The following is a 20,443-nucleotide window of genomic DNA, read 5'->3' on the forward strand; positions in this document are numbered from 1 at the left end:
GCATATAAAGAAAATATACCGTTATGTAAATGCCCAACTAATTACAATGTTGTTATTGTTGAGAAGCAATGATCATACAATTCTTGTAGCTTGGTTGCCTAAAAGGTTTGCCCTTTGAGAAGACGATTGCAACCATAAGGTACTGGAAGCAGGAAACATAGAAAAGGCTGGTGTTCTCATAATTTTGGATGTTGTGGTCATCAACTTCAGTTTCATTGAGGTTGGACATATTTTTGTGTGATGACAAGTTGCAGGCACTGAAAAAATAAGGAGATGACCACTGAGTCTTAAGATAAAAATTATAACATTTGCATAATCCTTTTATACATTCAACAATTAAAACTAAAGAATTGCAGTCATTTTCTATTTCAAATGTACATATTCCAAGCTTTTTCAACAAACATATAAGTTTTCCAAGCACATTAAAGCTATTTTTAAATATATAACTGCCAAGAACAACTATGATCGTGAGTGATGTCAGGTTCTCACTCTGACAGTGGTGTCCAGACAGTGTACCAGGGCTGGACTTTGACCCAAAAAAATGCAAACATCTGGAAGCCAAAGCAGATGAGGATCTGGCTCAGCACAGAGAAGAGCAGAGGTCCTGAGATCAGGCCTGATGGAGGCGGATGTGCAACTAGTTCTTTCCACGCTGGGTTCAGACTCACTGAAAAGGGAGAAATCAACCACCGATAAATAACACTGTTTATTTTCTGAAATGTATTTGGTCAGAAACTTACTGGTAAAAACGACGACAAGGATGATGGCTATATCGATGAAAAGGAACTGGAAATCTCCAAGGTTACTGAGAATCTAAGGGGGAAAGAGAACATTTACTTTGTATAAGGCAATTCACTGCATGAATCCCACAGGCAGGAGTACCGTAAAAGAAGACTCTAGGGGTGCATGACTAACAGGGGCCAAAATATAGTATTTTCAACTTGCAGCATTGTGGAACAATAGTGATATTTTCTCTCACAGTGCCCCCAATACCTGGCGGCACCCCTGCCAATAGGAAAATGATTGTGAGCAGAACAGTAATACATACGGAGTATAGGAGAGTGACACTAATGTACTGGATGATGCTGTAAAGGGCCATGAACTTGAATACACAAAAGGAGGTGACGAGAGCAGCACGGCCCTCCCTGCAAAAAGCCAGCGAGCACTTGTTATTTCACTATCCCATTTAAAAATATACACTTTAAGTATGCATAAAAATAAAACATCAAATGTGAAACCAACCTAATGAGGCTTGGGACACAAGAGATATTAGGTGTTCTGGAGGTGAAAGGAGAGGCTACAGAAGCCTCAAGCTCTGATAAAGAGATGCCACTATGCGCCCTCTTTAAAGCCTGAGAAAAAAGAATGGCAAAAATGATGTTTATTATTATCCCTCTGATGTTCACTTATGAAAAGGCCTGCAACATACCCCGCAGTCGTTTGCTCCATCTCCACACATCCCAACAAAGTAGCTGTGATAAAAGGACATTTAAAAAAAAGTGTTTTATTTTGTACTAACATCACAGATTTTATAAATGTTTTTATACTGACTCCACATCCTGTAGTGCCTCAATGAGTTGGGTTTTCTGATCCGGGGCCATTCTGGCAAACACCGTCCCATGTAGCACCAACTTTAAGGCAATCATAAAACAATTATTAGAAGCAAATGGTCTTCAAATATACAGTAATCCCTCTGTTAAGCCCTCACACCTTTGGTAGCATGTCTGGAAAATGCTCCAAGATGATTGCAAATGACTTTCCATTCATGGCAAAATGGTACCGCTCTTGCTGTTTGGGCTCATTTATAGAACATACATCCTCCAGACTAATGTTCACGTCCTAAAAACAGTAGTTATAAATAGATGAGCACATTTCACAGTTTTATTAAGCAATGACATTGGGGCAGACTCTTCAATTTTGACAGAAAAAAAACAAAGCAAATACGGTTTCTAACTAAGTACAGTAGGTCATTAGTGCACGTATTTGCAGTTGTCTCACCTCCAGATGTGCTGCCTTACTTGGCTTGTCAGCACACCTCCAGGTGATTCTGGCCGTCTGTCCATCATGTGGTGGGATGGCGTCTGATATTATGACCGTGTCCTGTGGAAGAATCATTCCACAGTCCCGAGCCACAGAGATGGCTGTCAGCATGTTATCACCTAAAAATCCACAAAGCATACATATCATGATTAATGTAGTGGTTATATTGGCATCTGGTTTTCATGTCATCTTTCTTATATAAATAACACACAAAAAAGTGACATTATTGCCTTTATTTTTGCTATGCTGGCAGTTCATTCTTACCCGTCACCATGACAGTTCGGATGTTGGCTCTGTGGAGATCCTGCAGAACTGCTGGCGTTTCTTTTTTCAACTTATTCTGCATTATTATTAAACCCAGGAAGTCCATGTTTGTCTCGATGTGATCTCTAGTATATGAAAAGATACAAGTACATATTTTAAGTCAGACCCAAATTACATGCTGATTCCAAGTTCGATATTCAAAGATGTTTGATTACTTATTTTTCAGCACTGCAATACAAATCAGGCCAAATTACACATAACAATCCAGATTGTATTTTCTATTTGTTAACAGTAAAAAGGCGCTTTACCTGTTTACATTCTGGACCTTGTGCCAAGTGAGTTTGGATTCAAGACGACGGTGAGCCAAAGCTATTACTCGGAAACCTTGCTTGGTGTAGCCCTCCAACACCTCTGCAAAATTATCTGGCACTACAAAGATACAGTGAAATAATGAAGAGCTTTACTATTTTTATTGAAGAATAAAACAAACAAACAGTAAAGGCTGACAATCTATAGCCCATTTCAGTAAGTTTTAATTATGACTGAGCCACAGCAAAACTGCATGCATTAGACTAGAATCTTATATAGTAGTATTTTAAAAGAAAATAATCACAGACATAGAAGGGAACGTTAATAGCTCACCTGTCTCTGTCTTGCAGTGGCGAGCCACCACCTCTGGTGCTCCCTTCATGTAGGCATCCATACGTTTCTCCCCGAGCAGACGAGCAACCACACACATCCTCTGGAGTGCAGAGGAAAAGGGAAACTGCCGTACGATACCTATCTCATACTGGGACTACACAAAAAACAAACAGATTTTTAAGTTGTCTATAGTATGTCACTGAAAGGTAGAGTGAAGTGCCCTAAGAGGCCACAAGTTACACATCCTTGGCTGATTTTAAAAAAACAAAAACAAAACTGAATTCTATACAAATAATGTCAACTCCAGAAATCTCCCAAATTCTTAAAATCTTCTGAAAAAGCAGGAACTCTAAATTAAACAAATCTGAGAGCCATTATTTTATGAAGTTAGTTGAATTAGATCTTACTCTGTCATAATACATTTTATCAGATTAATATTTCCAGGAAAACCTAGGAACAAAACAGCAAGAAGAAATTTGATTGGTATATAACAAAAAAAGCGTGCTACTTACAGGCAGGTCATACAGTTCCTAGAATGAAGGACAGAGAAGAATAATCATTATTAGAAAGAAAAATAGTTTGTTTTCTGCAACTGATGAATGTTTGGCTGGGAAATGTGATTGAATCAATCATGCTTAAAATAGAGCACTGTTGTATTTCCAACTCTTTGGGGTCTCTCATCACAACCACCCATCAGAGAGTTAGATTACTTACCATGTCCTGCTCTGATGATATGGCCTGCGAGGGCAGCAACTGCTTTGTGGGTCTGACCACAGTCGGCATAATACGGTTGTGGAGAGCCGTTTCTTCCTCAGTGGCTTCTTCCAGGATCTGGTGTGAAGAAGTTGGAATTTATTATCTAGATTTAAAAATCTATTTTTCTCAACGCTCAATTAGCTGTTTCAGTACAGCATTAACTGTGCAACAAAATAACACAAGTCACATGTTATTGTACCGGACTGTATTCTGTAGACCAGTATGCAGGGACTGAACTCACCCAGCCAGTAGCCTCAAACATTTTGAGGTCCAGTGGGTCTCCAGACAACTGGCCCTCTATTTTGGTCAGAGAATGGCATGTAGCCATGCAAGCAACAAACTGGGACTTTACTAGACTTTCCTTGGAGGCTTTTTCATCAGATTGCTGGAAACTGAAAAGGTCAATAATCAAGGGAGATCAGTTTAATGTTAGGAAAAACACACATTCACAATTTTAATTGAATAAATAAATACAATTTCTGGGAAAAATTACGAACAGCGCACTATATCCAGATTGGTCATAAAATGTAGTCTGATCATCTAAATCACAAAAATAAATAGCCTGCTTAAAATAATACCCCACAAACATGTAGCCTACCAATGTATATATACATGTTTTTATAGAGCATAGCATCAACATTCACATGAAAAAATAAGTGAACCCTTGGGTTTAATTAACTACTTCATACTCCTTTGGCAGCAATAATCTCCTCTAAACGTTTCCTGTAGTTGCAGATCAGACGTGCAACGATTAGGATGAATTTTGGAGCGGACCATTCCTCTTTATACAACTCTTGCAGTTCAGCAAGATTCCTGGGATGTCTGGTGTCAATAGCACACTTGAGGTCATGGCACAGACAACACCTTAAATCAGGTAGAGGTCAGGACTGTATATACACTTGAATAAAGATGGATAAGGTTACAGAAGTGTCTAAAAGTCTTGATGTTTGTTTATCAGTCCATAGTTACACAAACTGTCTATAAATGGAGGAAGTTCAGCACTGCTCTTCCAAGGAGTGGCCATCAACTAAAGATCACAGCGCAGCATGCTCAATAAGGTTAAGTTATTATTTATTTATTCTTAAAGGCAACCCCAGTGTCAGATGAAGACTTACATAAATCACTGGCACATGCCAGTCTCTCTGAAAAAAACTGATAAAGCAAAACATTCTTGCACAATTAGTGTTTAATTTAAATTAAAGAGCACTGCTGTTCTACAGCACTACTGCCAAAAATATTCTGTGGACAGATGAAGTCAAAGTTGAATTGTATGGGAGGAATGTGTGGAGAATAAATGGTACAGCGCAACAACAATTAAGACCTTATCCCAACTGTGAAGGGTTGGGAGTATCATGGTTTGGACGTGCTTTGCTAACTCAGGGACAAGAGAGCTTGCTATGATGAATGGGAAAAAAATAATGTAAAGGTTTATCAAGATATTTTGCAGAAGTGCTTGTACTCAACAGCTGAAGCTCAAAAGAGGGTGGGTGCAACAGCACAATGATCCAAAAGACAGAAGCAAATGGCTTCATGTTCTGTAGAAGCCCAAGTCAAAGTCCTGATCTAAAACCAACTGAGATGCTGTAGCATGACCTCAAGAGAGGTATTCACAGAAGACAGACACACCAGGAATCTTGCTGAACACCAACAGTTTCTTAAAGAGGAATGGTCCAAATTTCATCCTGATCTGTGTGCACGTCTGATCTGCAACTACAGAAAACAATTGGTTGATGTTGTTGCTGCGATGTCAACCGATTATTAAATCCAAGGGTTCACTTACTTATTCCTCCCTGTCCTGTGAGCAATTACATAGTATGCTTTAAAAAAAAAATGCATACCCTTTCCCATCCCACTGTATCAACTACTCAACACTCATTTATTCTGTATTGTATGTAGCCTGAATAGTATGAGATTACCTGCCATTCTCTACTCTTTGGACTCCCCAGAGGTCTAAACCATCTTCAGTAAGAGTTCCTGTCTGGCATAAGAGTGAGGTACACAATCATCTACATTTAGCATTTTAATAACCCACAGTGAGATAAGTAAACATGATCAAATGAAAAAAAAAATAATAATTCAAAAAGGGTTGGCATTGCAAAGCATTTATCATACACTTGGCTTGGTACTCACCTTGTCAAAGCAGACCAGATTGATCTGCCCACAAATATTAATCCTTTGTGGGCTAATGCAAAAAATGCCAATATTTTTAAGGCGTCGTTGGGCATACACAATACCAGCCGTCATGGCTGCGGGCAGAGCTGGGGGAACGGTAATGGTAATGATGTCCAGGGATTCAATGATGATGATATTGGGTGGCACCTGGGAAGTCAGAAACGATTCACGTTTTATTTAAAACTACAACTTAGTATGTAAATCATCTGGAAACTGTTGAGGGGCCCTTTTAAGTTAGTGTCAACAAATCCAAAAACTGGTAAACAGAATACATATGTGGTAACCATTTCACTTGCATTGTTACACTAGTGTGAAAAGCTATATTCAAATCAATCTTTGGAAAGTGCAGAATGAAGAACTTTTGGTTTGACTGACGTCACTTCAGAGTTTGCTACCTTAATGTGTTCACAAAGATTACCTTGTTTCTAATGCTCATGGCGATGGAGTAGACAAAGCCAATCCCAGCCACACCCACCAGACACAACAGGAAAAGGTAGGCATCACGGTACAGCTTGAAGTCTGTGGGTTTGGGGTAAAGGATGGAGCGTACCAACTGGCCTTTGGCTGTACTGAAACCTACGTGAGATTAGGTGAAATTTATAGTGTTAAACATGTAAATGGACAATTTCTTAAGAGTTATCAACATGGTCTTTGAATCACGTTTGAAGTATTTAAATCATATTTTAAAGGCAGTATGGGTTCATCAGTGGTTAGACCTTTGAAAAATGTAGTAAGATGTGATGCAACAACTGTTAAAAAAAAAGAAAGAAGCCTAATGGTTATTTATTGGTGGAAACAAAAGTATCAAAACTCCTGAGACACACGCCTACCTGTGCGGACTACTACAGCTTTGACGAGTTCGCCAGTGTAAAAACGTGTTTGGATAACATTTGTGCCGCAGAAGAGTGTGTGTCTCTTATGCTCATCTATGCTGTAGGCACTATTAGCCTCGTCACCACTCTCCTCTGGTAATTGGTTTGGAAGGTTGGTCTTTGTTACTGGAACACTTTCACCTGTTGAAAGGTAAACCGGCATTTGTGCATGTCATTGGATTTTGCAAGCCTCTTTTAAAATATTAGATTCTTTTTCTGACCTGTAAGCATGCTTTCATTGACAATGCATGTGCCGCTGACCAGCACGGCATCGCATGGCATAATGGTCCCATTACTGGGGATGACTATCACATCCCCAGGCACCAAATCAGTAGACATAACCTCTTCAATATCTGTCAGAACAGAAAATACATGAGAACCAAATAATGGAAATTTTAGGAAGGCAATTTGATTGCCATGATTGGAAAAAGCAAAAGAGGATGGAGTATAAATGAATAGGATTTAACATTTTGCAACAATGATCAACATTATGCTCATTTTCTGACAATGTTACGGACCAAATCAGTAACTGAATCATAGCCCATTAACGGAAAAAATAATTGTAAGTTCAATCTATTATGAAAATAATTATTCACAACCGTAGGAGGAACAACCTGAGATTGACAGGTGAGGACAGAATGTTAAGCAGCCTCAGCAGTCTATAACAAACTAGTAGAACTTCACATTACTCAGTACCAAAGAAGTAGCCCCGTTTCAAAAAATGTGGTGAGGATAACATCACTCACTCTCATTTTGCTTACAATAAAAGTTAAACAATAATCAAATATTTGCAATAAACTAATGTAAAATACACGTGTACCGTATCTGAAAAAAGATAAAATAATTCAATAGCTGCATCCGTATTTCAAATGTATAGTATGCACGATGCAGCACATATAGTACAACTTCTGCCAAACATGTATCAGGCACAAACACTGAAGCCAAAGATGATCTTTTGATAGTAGTAAAATATTAAGAAAAAAAATACAAACCATTATTGGCTCGGCATACAGATACACGTACAATACTGTGAGCTGCCACCATATCGTGAAGCATGACATATTGCTAGGGAATGGAGACAAGTAAATATAAGAAATTGCACACAACCTTTTGATTACAAAAAAAAAAAAAAAAAAAGCACAACAGCCTTAAATATTGAGGGCAAATGTGAAAAATATGATGACAACCATTATACCATGAATGGAATTTATGGTGACAATGAAAAGGGTTAAATAATTATGAAGCAGCTGCAAACATCTTTACAATTATTACACTCCACTTCTAATTACAGCCATTTATGACAGTGACATTAAAATGTTACTGAAATGATTGAGTAGTAATAAAGGTACTTGCGATAGGGAACGTATCAGGTTGGAATAAATTAATTCACAATCAATAAGTATCAATTAGAAAAATTATTTTGATATCACAACAACCATACAGTCACCAAGTGACACGGGAACAGCTTGTGGATGACCAAGTGTCTGTGTATTAATAGTTACTATAACATGACTCAATTCAATCCACGTAATATTGAAATATTGAAATGACAAAAACATTATCAAAATCTGTTACAGCAGTGGTTCTCAACTGTTGCGACCCTAGGACACACATTTCCCAATTAGTGGTATAAGTCAGGGGTAGGCAACCCCGGTCCTCGAGAGCCGCAGTCCAGCGTGTTTCAGATGTCTCCTTCCTCCAACCAGCAAACCCTGGAGAAGCCTGATAACAATCCTCCCTTGTGTTGGAGTGTGGAGAGATCTAAAACACGCAGGACTGTGGCGATGATGATGATAAATTATTTATTTTTGGAAAATTAACCAATCAAATAAAATCTGATTTTGCTTTTGAATTGAAAAACAAATTAATTAAATAGGCTCTGGACAAAAATCATAGTACCTTTTTGTGACAATGTCTGATTTTCATTGTTCTATCTTTTTTTCTTTTATTAAAATAGGGCTACCAACAATTTTGTTCATGTGTGTATTTTTAAATACAAGACCATTATTATTCAGTATGTGTGCGGGGGGGATCTGAAAAATAAAAATCGGTCATGAATCTAAGAACGGTTGAACCCCCCCCCCCCCTTTTTTTTTTTTTATTCTTATTTTTTACTGCCTGACCACGACCAACCCATAATGAACCTGTGACCCAGTTTTGGGTCCTGACCCACTAGTTGAGAATCACTGCGCTAGAGAGTGAGGGGTTTAATTTATTTTCTGCCCATTACCTCGCTTTTGATAAGATTGTTGACAAAGTCCACTATTTCAGAACCTGGCACACGTTTTGTTCTTGGATCAAGTTTGACACAATGGTTAAATGTGTTTTAAAATTTCAACATGCTTACCTTTTTGATGGTATAGAGAGAGGTAGCTATGGATATAAATGACATGATAACAATGGCAATAGCGTAATAGTAATATTCGTCGGCACTCCACAATATCACACTGAAGAGTTGGAAGATATAGAAAGGATTAAGGACCTATAAACGAAGGAAGAGATAGATATCAGATGGGCTAATGCAGCAATGAGAGATGTGAGAATTGGAATTCTGAAATTGGGAATTTTTACAGCTGAAACGTTTTTACAAACTCCTCATGGGGCCTACCTCTTTTATAAGCAGCTTGAAAACAGAAGGCACTTTCACTTCAATTTCATTCAATCCAAAAAACAGTCTCCTAAAAACATAAACAAATGAAAATGTTGAACCATTCTAATGCCCATTTTGTCATCAAACAGAATTCAAATTACGATAAACTGGCAAATAAAGGAAGGTCACAAACTCTACCTGTGATCATATAGTGACCTAGTAGTGGTGGTTTTTGGTCAGCTAAAAAGTTTGCTTAGCTGATGTAAAATGTGCAGCCAGAAAACATGACCAATACGGAGACATCATGGCAAACAAATGTAATCATACATATAACATGCCTAAAAGGTCCTCTTTAGTGGGCCGAACATTGGCACTTAATTTGTAGGAGGGAAAAATCCACCTAAAACAGTCTGTTGTAATTTTAGGCAGATTTGGGAAATCTCACAATGTTGAAAACTGTCATGTGTGACTAACGTTACAGGGGTAAGACAAGCCCAATTCCACATAGTCTGTGTGTCTAGTAGGGATGTAATGATAACGGTAATATCGTGATACAGCGATATTAAAACTGCCACAATATATCGTCGTCGTCATGTCACGATATTAAAAGCAGAACATCCGTTTTAAAAAATCTGGTTATTTTCCATTTGTCCAGTTCTAGCACCCTCTGGCGGCTAGTTTTTTAGTGCAGTTTAATTTTCACAAGGCATGTTTTGGCCCTTCCATGTTTAAAATCCACACTTATCGTCAGAGGAAGGGGAACGTAATATGCTTGTTAACAGAGTCAATATGTGGAGGAACTCAATGTGTGCTTGCATTAGCAACTAAGTGCCTCAATATATATATTATTATATTTATATTTTTTTATGTATTTAATATTTGTAATATTTTTATCATATTTTTCATTGCTGTAATGTACAAAAGCACAATATTGTGGTTCTTTTTTAGTATAAGATCATGTTTTTACAATATTGTGACCTTTTTTTGTACCTCTGCCCACAAAATCGTGATAATTATCGTATTGTGACCTTCATATCGTGATAATATCGGATCGTGATGTTTGGATATCGTTACATCCCTAGTGTCCTATTTTAGTGATTTAAAAAGAAGCAATTATTTATAGACTGCAGCCAAAATGTATTGATATTATTGAAAATGAATGTCAGTTTCCTTTTTCTCAGCAAATAATACATAATGTGAGCATGTTAGTGAAAAATTGACCTTCTTGACATTATATGTCCTTGAAGAGGCTAAATGCCAACTGATGAATGGTCAGGAGATGACCAGCAAAAGTAAACATTGTAAACCAGATATTACCTGTACTCTTGCTGGTTCCTGGTTAGGCCTTTGCTGTGCTCTGAATGTAGAGTGGCAGCGGTAAAATTCAGATAATCCAAGCCACTGTCGGACAAAGTCACAGCATTGACTGCATAGTAAAGATTCACGTTGACACTGACAGCAATTCAAGTATTAACTGTCTGTCAAAAGAATGTGTATTATTTAACAAAGATGTAGATAACATTTTGATGCCCATTGGTTTACACAGTTTGGTGAAAACTCGACCAATTTGGCTAACTCATATATCACAAAAGACAGTGAAAAAACACTTACGATAAAACTTCAAAGTTCTGCACTCTGTCATTCCAGTAATATTTTGTGCTGTGGAGGGTAAAATAACGTATCTGAAAGGCATAAAAAGAGAAGAGAAAATTATAGTTGCTGCTCATGAAACGTTGCTTAATACATATGTCAGCGGTCAGGATTTTATTTTATTTTTTAATATTCATAATGTTTTCTGGTTCCAATCATGATTGACCATAATTGTAGAGGTTTTGTATATAAATGGAGCACACCGAGGAAACAGGTTTTCCCTACCTTTGCCGGCTGGTAATCCACATATCTTCTGATGAGGTCCCGAGCGGGGATCCCATCAGAAGAGTGCCGTGTGTCTCCATTGGCCAGAGACTGGGAGGAAGAGGAAAAGGGACAAGAAGGGGAAGAAAGGGAGGAAGGGGAGGTGGTCTGGGTCTCCAGGCGGTGGAAGGGGTTGCTTCCTGGGGCTAGAATCACTCGAACCTTAGCCAGGAACCAGCGCCGGAATTCATCCTGGTTAAAAGTACAACTTTAATTGATAAAATGAGCGCAAACGTTAGGCTAGATTATGGTTAGAACTAATGTATCCCCGAGTGCAATGTTGGACACAAGAGAACTACCATAGATAGTATTACGTGCAAGTTGGCCAAGTACAAAATTCCTCAATCTTCAATCCAGTGCTGCACCAAATAATTGTTCATTTTCTCAAGCACTACCACTGTCTTCTCCAAAGGTTCCTGCGTAAATGTGGCAAAGTATTTTTTATATAATAGTACTGCACAAGAATTAAATTACAATAGCCATTTTCTCTGATAAGTTTATGAATTACATTTTTTGTTTCAATGTGACATTAACTCATTCGCTCCCAGCCATTTTCACTGAAGCAACCCTGTTCGCTCCCGGCTGTTTTACTGGATTTTGATTGATTTTGCAAGGCCCACAAAATATTGTGTTCTATTGCTATAAAAATATGGAACCAACCAAAAGAAAGATTAGAGTCTCTTTTTTCATCAGGAAAAAAAGTACATTTGTATCAGTTTCCGTTTTGCAGCAATTAGCATTAGATCATAGCCAAGTTTCATCATTATTATTATCAAATCTGTTTAAAACACTGGGGAAAAGAGGTTGCTGCAACATGGCCCTGGTTGATCTCTTATACTCAGCTGCCACCTGCTGGCCATTTTTTTTAAAATAATAACTACTATTGCTTTAAGCGACCTCTTGAAGTCAGAGGCAGAATCAAAGCCTTCAAAACTAACAAAAAAGCATAAATACAAATGGAACCACAGTGGATGGCTAATGTCATTGATCGCATATGTTACATTTTAGTCAAACATTAATAGCCTCACAAAGCTTTTTCAATGATTACAAACCGTGGAACGCAGCAACACCACTTCGGCATCACAGGCTGTGGTAGGGATGCAGGTGGCCTTGACGCACCACTCTGGCATCCAGTAGAGCAGCAGGAGTAGGAAGCCCCCTGTACAGAGTACCCCAAGTCCCACAAGTGCCAGCCGCCAGCGGCACAAACGGTAGCCTTGCAACTCCTTGAAAGTGGAAGTAGAACAGAGTGCACTATGTAAAATCTCTGAAGAATTTGCATATTTGCACTTGACACATCAATTAAGGACGCTCACCATCTCTTCTTCTTCCCCCTTGTTGAGGACCTTTAAGTCTTCCTTCTCCATGATTCAAAGCTGAATGCAAAGCACCCTCCCTATGTCACTGCAGCGATAAAAACATACAAAAATGATTTATGCGCCCAATGTAATACTTTGCAAGAGTAAGATGCAACCTTTTGTTGACCTAGTACATTGATGACATGACAAACTAATTTCTTCAACAACATCAAACTGTCTAGTCATTTGTGGTTATTGTCTTATTCAATGTATAGATTCAGGGTTGGGGAATCCAGGTCCACAAAAGTAAAAACCCTGCCACAGTTTGGCTTAAGCCATTGGTGCTTCTAACTCAACCGGCAGGTAAACGAGCTTGTTTTCACCTGTTGAGCACCTGTGGCTAAAGCCAAACTGATTCAGGGTTTTCACTTTCTGAACGTGGATTCCCCAACCCTGTATAAAGTCAGTTAACTATAAAAGGAAAAGTAAACACCAACAACACACCAAGAAATACACTAATTCCACCAAGCCTGACATGATGTACATAAAGGGCCACTGTTGCCTCTCCCACCCGCAGCTGATCTTATCAACCACACTATACATGGGTGGGCTGTGGAATCCAGCAAAACATTTTGCTTTGGACCAAACCCTTCCTAGTACTGGACAATAGCAGCCCTTTAGCACTAAGAAAGAACATACCTTTCCTTAAATTATCTTTTTCATCTAATGATATCTATGATTTATTCGGTTATAAAAAGATACTAAATCACAAACAGCAAAAATAAACATGAGAAATGGCACAAAAAGAGGCTCCTAAATGATCTGTACAGTATGACCTCAGTGTGTATCATATGGAAACTAGATGGGGCCCAATTTAATGCCTGCTTGTTGTTGGCAAGTGGTGGAAAACATTACTTTAAGTACCAACATAACAGCCATTCATTTTCTCTTGTGTCAATCATGATCAATTTGTACGCTTGATTTTTATTTATTTTTTGTTTTATGGTAACCAAAATGTTATTAATCGATTTATCATGTGATGCCCAGCTCCAACAATAGAGGTGGAAATATTGTTGCCTTGAGGGGATTCCCACTTCTTGAGGATGATTTGAAAGCATAGCTCATAATATAAAATTATCTTTATATTACTTCAAATTTGAAGTAACATGCATATCTGTAGTTCTCGTTCTTTTTCTAAAATTGGTGCTCTAATTCTAACATCTAAATGATAAGCCAGTTTTATCTCCATGGTTTAAAAAAAAAAAAAATCACTGTGCTAGCAGGCCAACACATTAACTTTTCTGCTCGAAAGGCCAGATCACAGGAGTGTTTGCTGTTAACATGTTTCAACCTCCTAGGACGATGTCTGACTTAATAACTTCTGTCGTTAAATGTGTGATAATGAGTTGTTCAATAGGTATACTGTATATAGTTAATAGTTTGGTGCTAGTACAACAAAATGGCAAAAGTTTTGACTTTTATGTGAGAAGATAGCGTTGCGCCACAGTATTGGCTGGAGGAGCTAGGTGCAGCATTAACTCGGTTTTGAGTTTGAATATGTTTTCACTATGCATTTACATGCTCACTGGACGTTGACATGCCACCTTACACCTAGCGCAGAAGTGCTGTGTGTCTACAGTCCATTCATTGCCCAGCAATTGCTGGAATCAGTGTGATCCTCTCGTGGTTATGGTATGCGCATGGATTATTGCTCCCTGCTATATTCTGGAAACTCGATTGCCTGAAGTTGAAACAAATTTACAGATGGATGTTCATTAAGCTGAAGGCAAGGTGCCAACAGCAGTAAGAGAAGCATCTCTCCCACAAAAATGGACTTGATTATATGGGGCTGTCATATCAAAGTGTCAGACAGCTGGTTTGCTATTCCTTGTTTTATAGTTAAAAGGTAACCTATTTGATACCACATCCTTTCCATTAATTTCTTTATGAAGTTCCAGATCTTCTCAGTCAGGGTTTACTTTTAAAACTTGCAAAAAGATCCAGACAGATTTTTATTTATTTTTTTAAGATTAGGGGTAAGTGATTACCAGTCAAGGGTGAATATGTACTTATCCAAAGCTGTATCCTTCAAGTTGAGGGTGAGGATGGTGATACCACATTTGAGTATCTGGTCATCATTTTTTGACAAAACCCTATTTTGTGATTGTTCTATGGATAGCAAATCTTTAAGTTCACTTAAAAGCCCATGTTTGCTCACTCCCAACAAAGATATTGGAGTGATGATGCCAATTCCTTGATTTTCTCTGCTGAATGGAAAGCTACCCGGTTTACTGTCAACAGTTGAATCGGTTAGCTTTTATTGTTATGTATTTAGATCTCGAGTTGACACAACTTAAGACACCTTCTTCTTCACCTTCTCCTTGAATGCAGGCATTTCTCATGCAAGAAAAAGTACTGGAATTACACACAGAAAAGCACATCATCATATTGAAATTATTATTATTATTATTTTTTTTTTTTAAAGAGTAAGAAAGTTTTATGACAGGTATGGATTTGCGCCCTTCTCAAACTGTGAAATAAAGTTTACTCACAGCAAGCTAGTCACCTGGATATGTAAGCTTCCTAGCAAATATTACCATTTAATAAAATGAACAAGTATAACTTGAATGAGCTGTTCTGTCAACAGGCTTGTAAGGGCAGAGGCACTTCTGCCGAAGACAATGAAACCACCAACGCCCACCCCCTTCTTAAAACATCCTAAGACTGCATCATTTTAAAGAAGATATCACTAACCTTCCTGCTTCTACCTTGAGAGCCTAGGACAAACTGCCCCAGGTGGTCTCCTGCAGATACCTTGCTCTTCCCACCAACCTGGAACCCTAAAGGAACAAAAAAAAAAAAAAAGGTCACAAAAGCTTCACATTAACACATCATCATGAGGAAAATGACAATTAAGGTATATTGATGTTATTAACCTTTCATTGAACACTATTATATATTACGAAATAAACCCCACAAGATGACAGTTGGTCATTACAGGGGTAAGTTTACTTGAGCCAATTTACTTATTTATAAAAGCTCATACAGAGACATAATCACCTGATTGTTTGGTATCCAGTGGGGTCAACACACACTAAAAGTGGTAACTAAACAAGTGTGGCTAGGAGATTGTTGGCCACATTTTGTAAGAGGTGACCCAGTGCCGACCCTAATTGAACTCATTTATAATGCGTCAATAATACCTCTCATATCTTCATAAGAAACAAGTTCAATATCTAATTTAGCATGGCCAATCACAATAATGTATTAAATTATAGAGATACGCTGATAATTATGACATTACACTGTTTTAATTAATTTGAAGGTGTTCTGGGGGTTTTGTCACATGTAGCTACCAAAACTTGGCTGCCGCTAAAAGAAAACAATTGTCTCAAACATTGAAGCGCATCGTTAGTATGATTTGTACTCAGCTCTCGTTATGACTATGGAGCAGTGGATCAACATCTTAGCCGGTGCAATAGCAAAACCTTTGCAACTAACAATGAGTACAAATCTAAACAAACAAGAGCTAAAAAAGAAAGAACTGGAAAACGTTCTACCTTATGTCATGTGAAAGGTGTTGTTTGAAAAAAAATAATACATCAAAATGATAACATTTCATTTCTAGCCATACTCCATCATGACGAACACAAAGTAGCAGCCCCGGCGTGCTGCCATGCACGTGCATTAGTGAGCTGGGGGTGTTATCTTTGGGCAGCGATGCAACGCAGTATGGAAGTGAGGTGGCAAGTGAGGAGATACAAATCTTGCGAGCAGCTTCATGAATGCAAACTAACTTTATTTTTTATTTTTTTTTAAACACTATTTCTGACATTTAAAGTGAATAGAAGCAGCTGAGGTCCACACACACACTGAAAAGGACGGGGTTTTGTTTGTTTGTCTTACAGATTTGTCACTATGATACCTCAAACTGTTAAGCAGTAACAGTTAAGTCCGAAAATGTTTCATCTTTGTACAAGTGCTCAGCATTAGTTATAAATTTTACACAAGATGACCTCTACCTTTCTGTACTGTTCTTAAGGAGAGACACGAAAAGGAAAGGCGGAACAATGAGCCATGACCTAATGACAAAATCCATAATTCATGGAAGCATTTGGAGGAAAATGCATTTTGTTATCATCATGCTGTGACCTCAATGTGCTTTCTTTATCACTTCCCCCCTATTCTTGAGCCATAATAGCAAAGCTTTGCTCCCCTCAAGGACCAATCATGTCGTTTATCAAAACAGGCCTTAACAAAAAATCCATGACCACTTACCCTTCCTCTTCTGCCTGATGGACTAAACAAGTCATCACCTGCCATTCTTGAGCATTTATCACCTTCTAACAATACTGCGAGTGGTTATTAGCAATCAGCTAAGGAAAGACTAGACACATGTAATTAGTAGGAATGTGTATTTAATTAAGCTTAATAAAGATTTTACATCAATGTGGACTTACTCGTGATAATTGTTTCAGCAGCTCCACCTCACTCTTAAGGGTTGTTGTTTTTTTGTTTTTTTTACTTGTTTTTTTACCTTGTTTATTTAGTCTCTTAAATATCCGTGCAGTTTCCCTGGGATTCATTCAAGCAGCGGCAGCCCGTCATTCCTAAATCATAGCCGGCCCTCCTTCAAATTTCTAATTAAATCAGTTAGAGACTGGAGGGGAGGGGAGTGCAGCATGCAGCTTTACACCGCATGCATAGTAAAAAAGATGACCAGACATCATTAGGAACTTTGTGAACGGCCGCCATCCCAAAATCATATTCAATCACTAATCAAAGACTTTTTTTGAAAAGATTTTTGACAACACAAAATTGGAAAGTATGGCAGACTGGCTAGCCCGCCGCTGCTGAAAAAAAATCCTACAGGAAACACTCCAGTGAGTTTCTTTCTAAACATGGGCACCTGGTTTAGGTGGGCTATGACTCCTGGTTGCAGTCAGGATTTGTGTTTTTCTTTCTTTTTTTCCCCCCTATATCCACTATTGTTGCTGAAACAGTGTAAAGATCACCATTTTTGGATGAATAAATGTTATATTATCTTGATCTTGATCCTCAGATGTATTTTAATTTCCTTTCTTCCTCCATGCCTAACTGGATTAATAAAGTCTGTCATGTGTTTCGAGCTGGTAGGCAACCACTTAGTGGTGCAATCAAATACGGTTTAACATTTAACCTACACTGTCAGTAGCCATTCAATATACATTTTGACTTGGGTGTGATTTGTGCATGGAAGAAGTCCAAGATGCAGTGAGAGCAAAACCAATCTGGGTATTTGGAGGCAAAACCTGGGAAAATACACTAATCCTACAGATCTAAAGTTTAAATCCAACCACATGCTGTTGGATTAACAATATTTCTTTTACAAAGATGAAAGTAGAGGCTTGGTACTCTCAAGTATTGTGTCACATCTCATGCTGACATTTTGGAAAATCATATGCTTCCATCTTTGCGTGAACAGTTTGGGGAATGCCTTTTTCTCTACTGAACTGGAGTGACCTACAGACACAACTGAACTCCATGTCACGGCTGTTTGATATACGTTTGAACTTCACAGAAGCAGAATGTGTAGTTCTCAAATGAGCACCAGAAGTTGTTGTTTGACTTTCATTTTTCAGGCTGTCAAATGCTTCAACGTTTTTAATCATGATAGCTGGACAGAGAACAAGGAGGACAAGTGGGCCATGGTGCTGATGACCTTGAATGCCTGTCGGGAAGACTTCTCCACAGTCCTGAGAAGGTTACTAAAATATTATGTGTGGTGGTAGAGTGGTGGTAATGGTAGCTATTTTATTCGTGTGAATACGGATTATTTGTGTGATCAACATATTTTTAAAAAATGCTGTAAACACTGAACTTGCTATAGAAGAGTTGGTTGGTAGGCTTTAAGCTAATTGCCATGATGTTTAAAAGGCAAGACATGTCTCTGCCAAGAGGATTCAATCAGACACTCGAGCATCTCTTCATTCAGATACAGTGGAACATCTGATAAAAATCAGTGTAGAGGGGCCAAGTCTGGAAGATTTTGATCCTAGAGAGTGTATAGCAATCTGGTTTAGGCCAAAGATCAAAAAGGCCAAACTACAAGACGAGGGGAATGTGATGGATAACAGAAAATAATTTAGAAACAATGAGCTAATTCTTTACCAAATAGCAAGTAGGGCTGGGTTTAAAAAAACAAACAAACAAACAAAAAAAACAAATAATCAATATCAAATCGATTTTCCTTTTCAAGCCTGATATTTATTCATAGAACCATGAATCGATTATTTTTATATCTCTTTTTCCCATAAATTCCAAAGAAAATAGAATTTTTAAGGCCAAATATTTTTGTATCTTACTGTTTTCTTGAAATTTACGGTTCACGTGAATTTAAAAGTTATTTCTCATCATTTATGAAAGACTTGACTTATTAACCTGGCAGTAGCCAGATTGGATATTGTGATTCACTCAAATCCACAATAACAATCTGAGAATGCTCCACCTTGATTTGCTTGGGAAAGGCGGGACTTTCTGTACAATACTTCGAGCTGATTGGACGATGAGGCATGCGCGTTTGTTTTGACCAATCACGGCCACGGATGAAAATGACGTCTTCGTTCTCGTCGAGGGGGGGCACGAACATCTATAAATGCACGAAGCGCCTCTCACTGTTCAACTTTCAACAAGGAAAAGGTGAGTAATTCTGAAAGAACAGAATTAATTGCAGCGTCCATTCCATCGGTACAAGATGTATTCTCCGGAGTTTGTGAACTCACAAATACTGCGAAAATTCATCTTGCAAAGCAAGGTTACTGACCTATTGCACTTCAAGACAATTCAGAATCTTTTCAAATAATATTTATTTTTAAATTAGAATTATAAAAATATTTGTTGTTATATATTTTTGTCAATGTTTCTGTAACCACTTGTTACTTTCATTAATAAACTAAATCATTTAACCAGTTGCTTCCTCAGCAATTTTTTATTTGGAATTTAATGTTTGTTTTTATCATGTCCTTGATATTTAAGATTAAGAAGTTATGTTCCATAATTAATCAATATCGGATCGAAGTTAATCAAATCGGGGGGGGGGGGGGGGCTAAATCGAATCAAACTGAACTCTTGTGAATTGAAATCGAATCAACTCAGAAAAAATTTGAATCGATACCCAGCCCTAATACCCAGGTTTAACAAAAATGTAGTAAGTAACCACAAGTGTGACCTTATAATGCTAGCAGGCTGTGACAAACAGGTGAAAGCTAATGTGTCTTACATAAGTTTGTGAGTTCACCATGAATTTTACAGTATGATATGTGATTGCAGAAATGTGTTAAACACCTATTCCCAAAGTTGATAACAACATTTATCAGCACTAACAATCCTTCCCTTGGATAGTCAAAGATTAGACAGTGATGAAACAATTTTCCAGGTTAAAACATTTTTTTTTTGCCTTTTTAATTATGTTAATCACTGAACTCGTACAAGTTGGGTACCTAAGCATCATCATAATAATCATCAGATTTCCCCAAAATGTGTTGTCAGAAAAAGGTGGAAATGAATGCCAATGTGTTTGGATTTTTGCTACACTGGCCATGGAAGGTCAAGCTGGTCTTCCAGGCACCTTTCTAAACATTAGCAAAAAACATTGGCAGCTGCAGTGAAATAAAACATTAACTATGCACATTCCCTGGGTAACTAATCAAGTGTTGGCTCACTTAATGTTTGACATACTTTTTTTCAATGGCTCGTATGATGTATCTGTATATTTGTATGTTATTTGCATTTTATTGTTTATGCATGAACCTCAGGTCTGTCACTAAAGCTGATTGATAAATACGTTGACTGCATTGTTTAAGACATTACACTCAATCAACTGAAACTTAATCAAACATTAGTGTAAACTTAACAGT

General features: G+C 37.9%; 1 protein-coding gene across 2 annotated transcripts in view; it reads right to left on the minus strand.

Moving 5' to 3' along the window:
• The window catches only part of atp13a3 (ATPase 13A3), a 29,299-nt gene that overhangs the window by 6,882 nt on the left and 1,974 nt on the right, over window positions 1-20,443 (minus strand). For both annotated transcript variants that reach the window (XM_077584616.1, XM_077584615.1), the window contains exons 2-30: window positions 15,303-15,388; window positions 12,567-12,654; window positions 12,303-12,476; window positions 11,212-11,442; window positions 10,948-11,018; window positions 10,654-10,737; window positions 9,355-9,424; window positions 9,094-9,228; window positions 7,739-7,811; window positions 6,968-7,099; window positions 6,705-6,887; window positions 6,293-6,450; window positions 5,833-6,021; window positions 5,619-5,680; window positions 3,944-4,094; window positions 3,661-3,777; window positions 3,459-3,476; window positions 2,947-3,100; window positions 2,613-2,733; window positions 2,305-2,429; window positions 1,999-2,159; window positions 1,711-1,839; window positions 1,552-1,631; window positions 1,430-1,472; window positions 1,243-1,352; window positions 1,049-1,145; window positions 741-813; window positions 490-667; window positions 79-257 (exon numbers count right to left, since the gene is read on the minus strand). In XM_077584616.1, coding sequence (XP_077440742.1) covers window positions 79-257; window positions 490-667; window positions 741-813; window positions 1,049-1,145; window positions 1,243-1,352; window positions 1,430-1,472; window positions 1,552-1,631; window positions 1,711-1,839; window positions 1,999-2,159; window positions 2,305-2,429; window positions 2,613-2,733; window positions 2,947-3,100; window positions 3,459-3,476; window positions 3,661-3,777; window positions 3,944-4,094; window positions 5,619-5,680; window positions 5,833-6,021; window positions 6,293-6,450; window positions 6,705-6,887; window positions 6,968-7,099; window positions 7,739-7,811; window positions 9,094-9,228; window positions 9,355-9,424; window positions 10,654-10,737; window positions 10,948-11,018; window positions 11,212-11,442; window positions 12,303-12,476; window positions 12,567-12,617 — 3,349 coding nt within the window. In that variant the 5' untranslated portion in view covers window positions 12,618-12,654; window positions 15,303-15,388. The remainder of the gene's footprint in view (window positions 1-78; window positions 258-489; window positions 668-740; window positions 814-1,048; window positions 1,146-1,242; window positions 1,353-1,429; window positions 1,473-1,551; window positions 1,632-1,710; window positions 1,840-1,998; window positions 2,160-2,304; window positions 2,430-2,612; window positions 2,734-2,946; window positions 3,101-3,458; window positions 3,477-3,660; window positions 3,778-3,943; window positions 4,095-5,618; window positions 5,681-5,832; window positions 6,022-6,292; window positions 6,451-6,704; window positions 6,888-6,967; window positions 7,100-7,738; window positions 7,812-9,093; window positions 9,229-9,354; window positions 9,425-10,653; window positions 10,738-10,947; window positions 11,019-11,211; window positions 11,443-12,302; window positions 12,477-12,566; window positions 12,655-15,302; window positions 15,389-20,443) is intronic.

The sequence above is a fragment of the Vanacampus margaritifer genome, chromosome 13 (assembly GCF_051991255.1).
Source record: "Vanacampus margaritifer isolate UIUO_Vmar chromosome 13, RoL_Vmar_1.0, whole genome shotgun sequence".
In the NCBI taxonomy this organism is placed as follows: Eukaryota; Metazoa; Chordata; class Actinopteri; order Syngnathiformes; family Syngnathidae; genus Vanacampus; species Vanacampus margaritifer.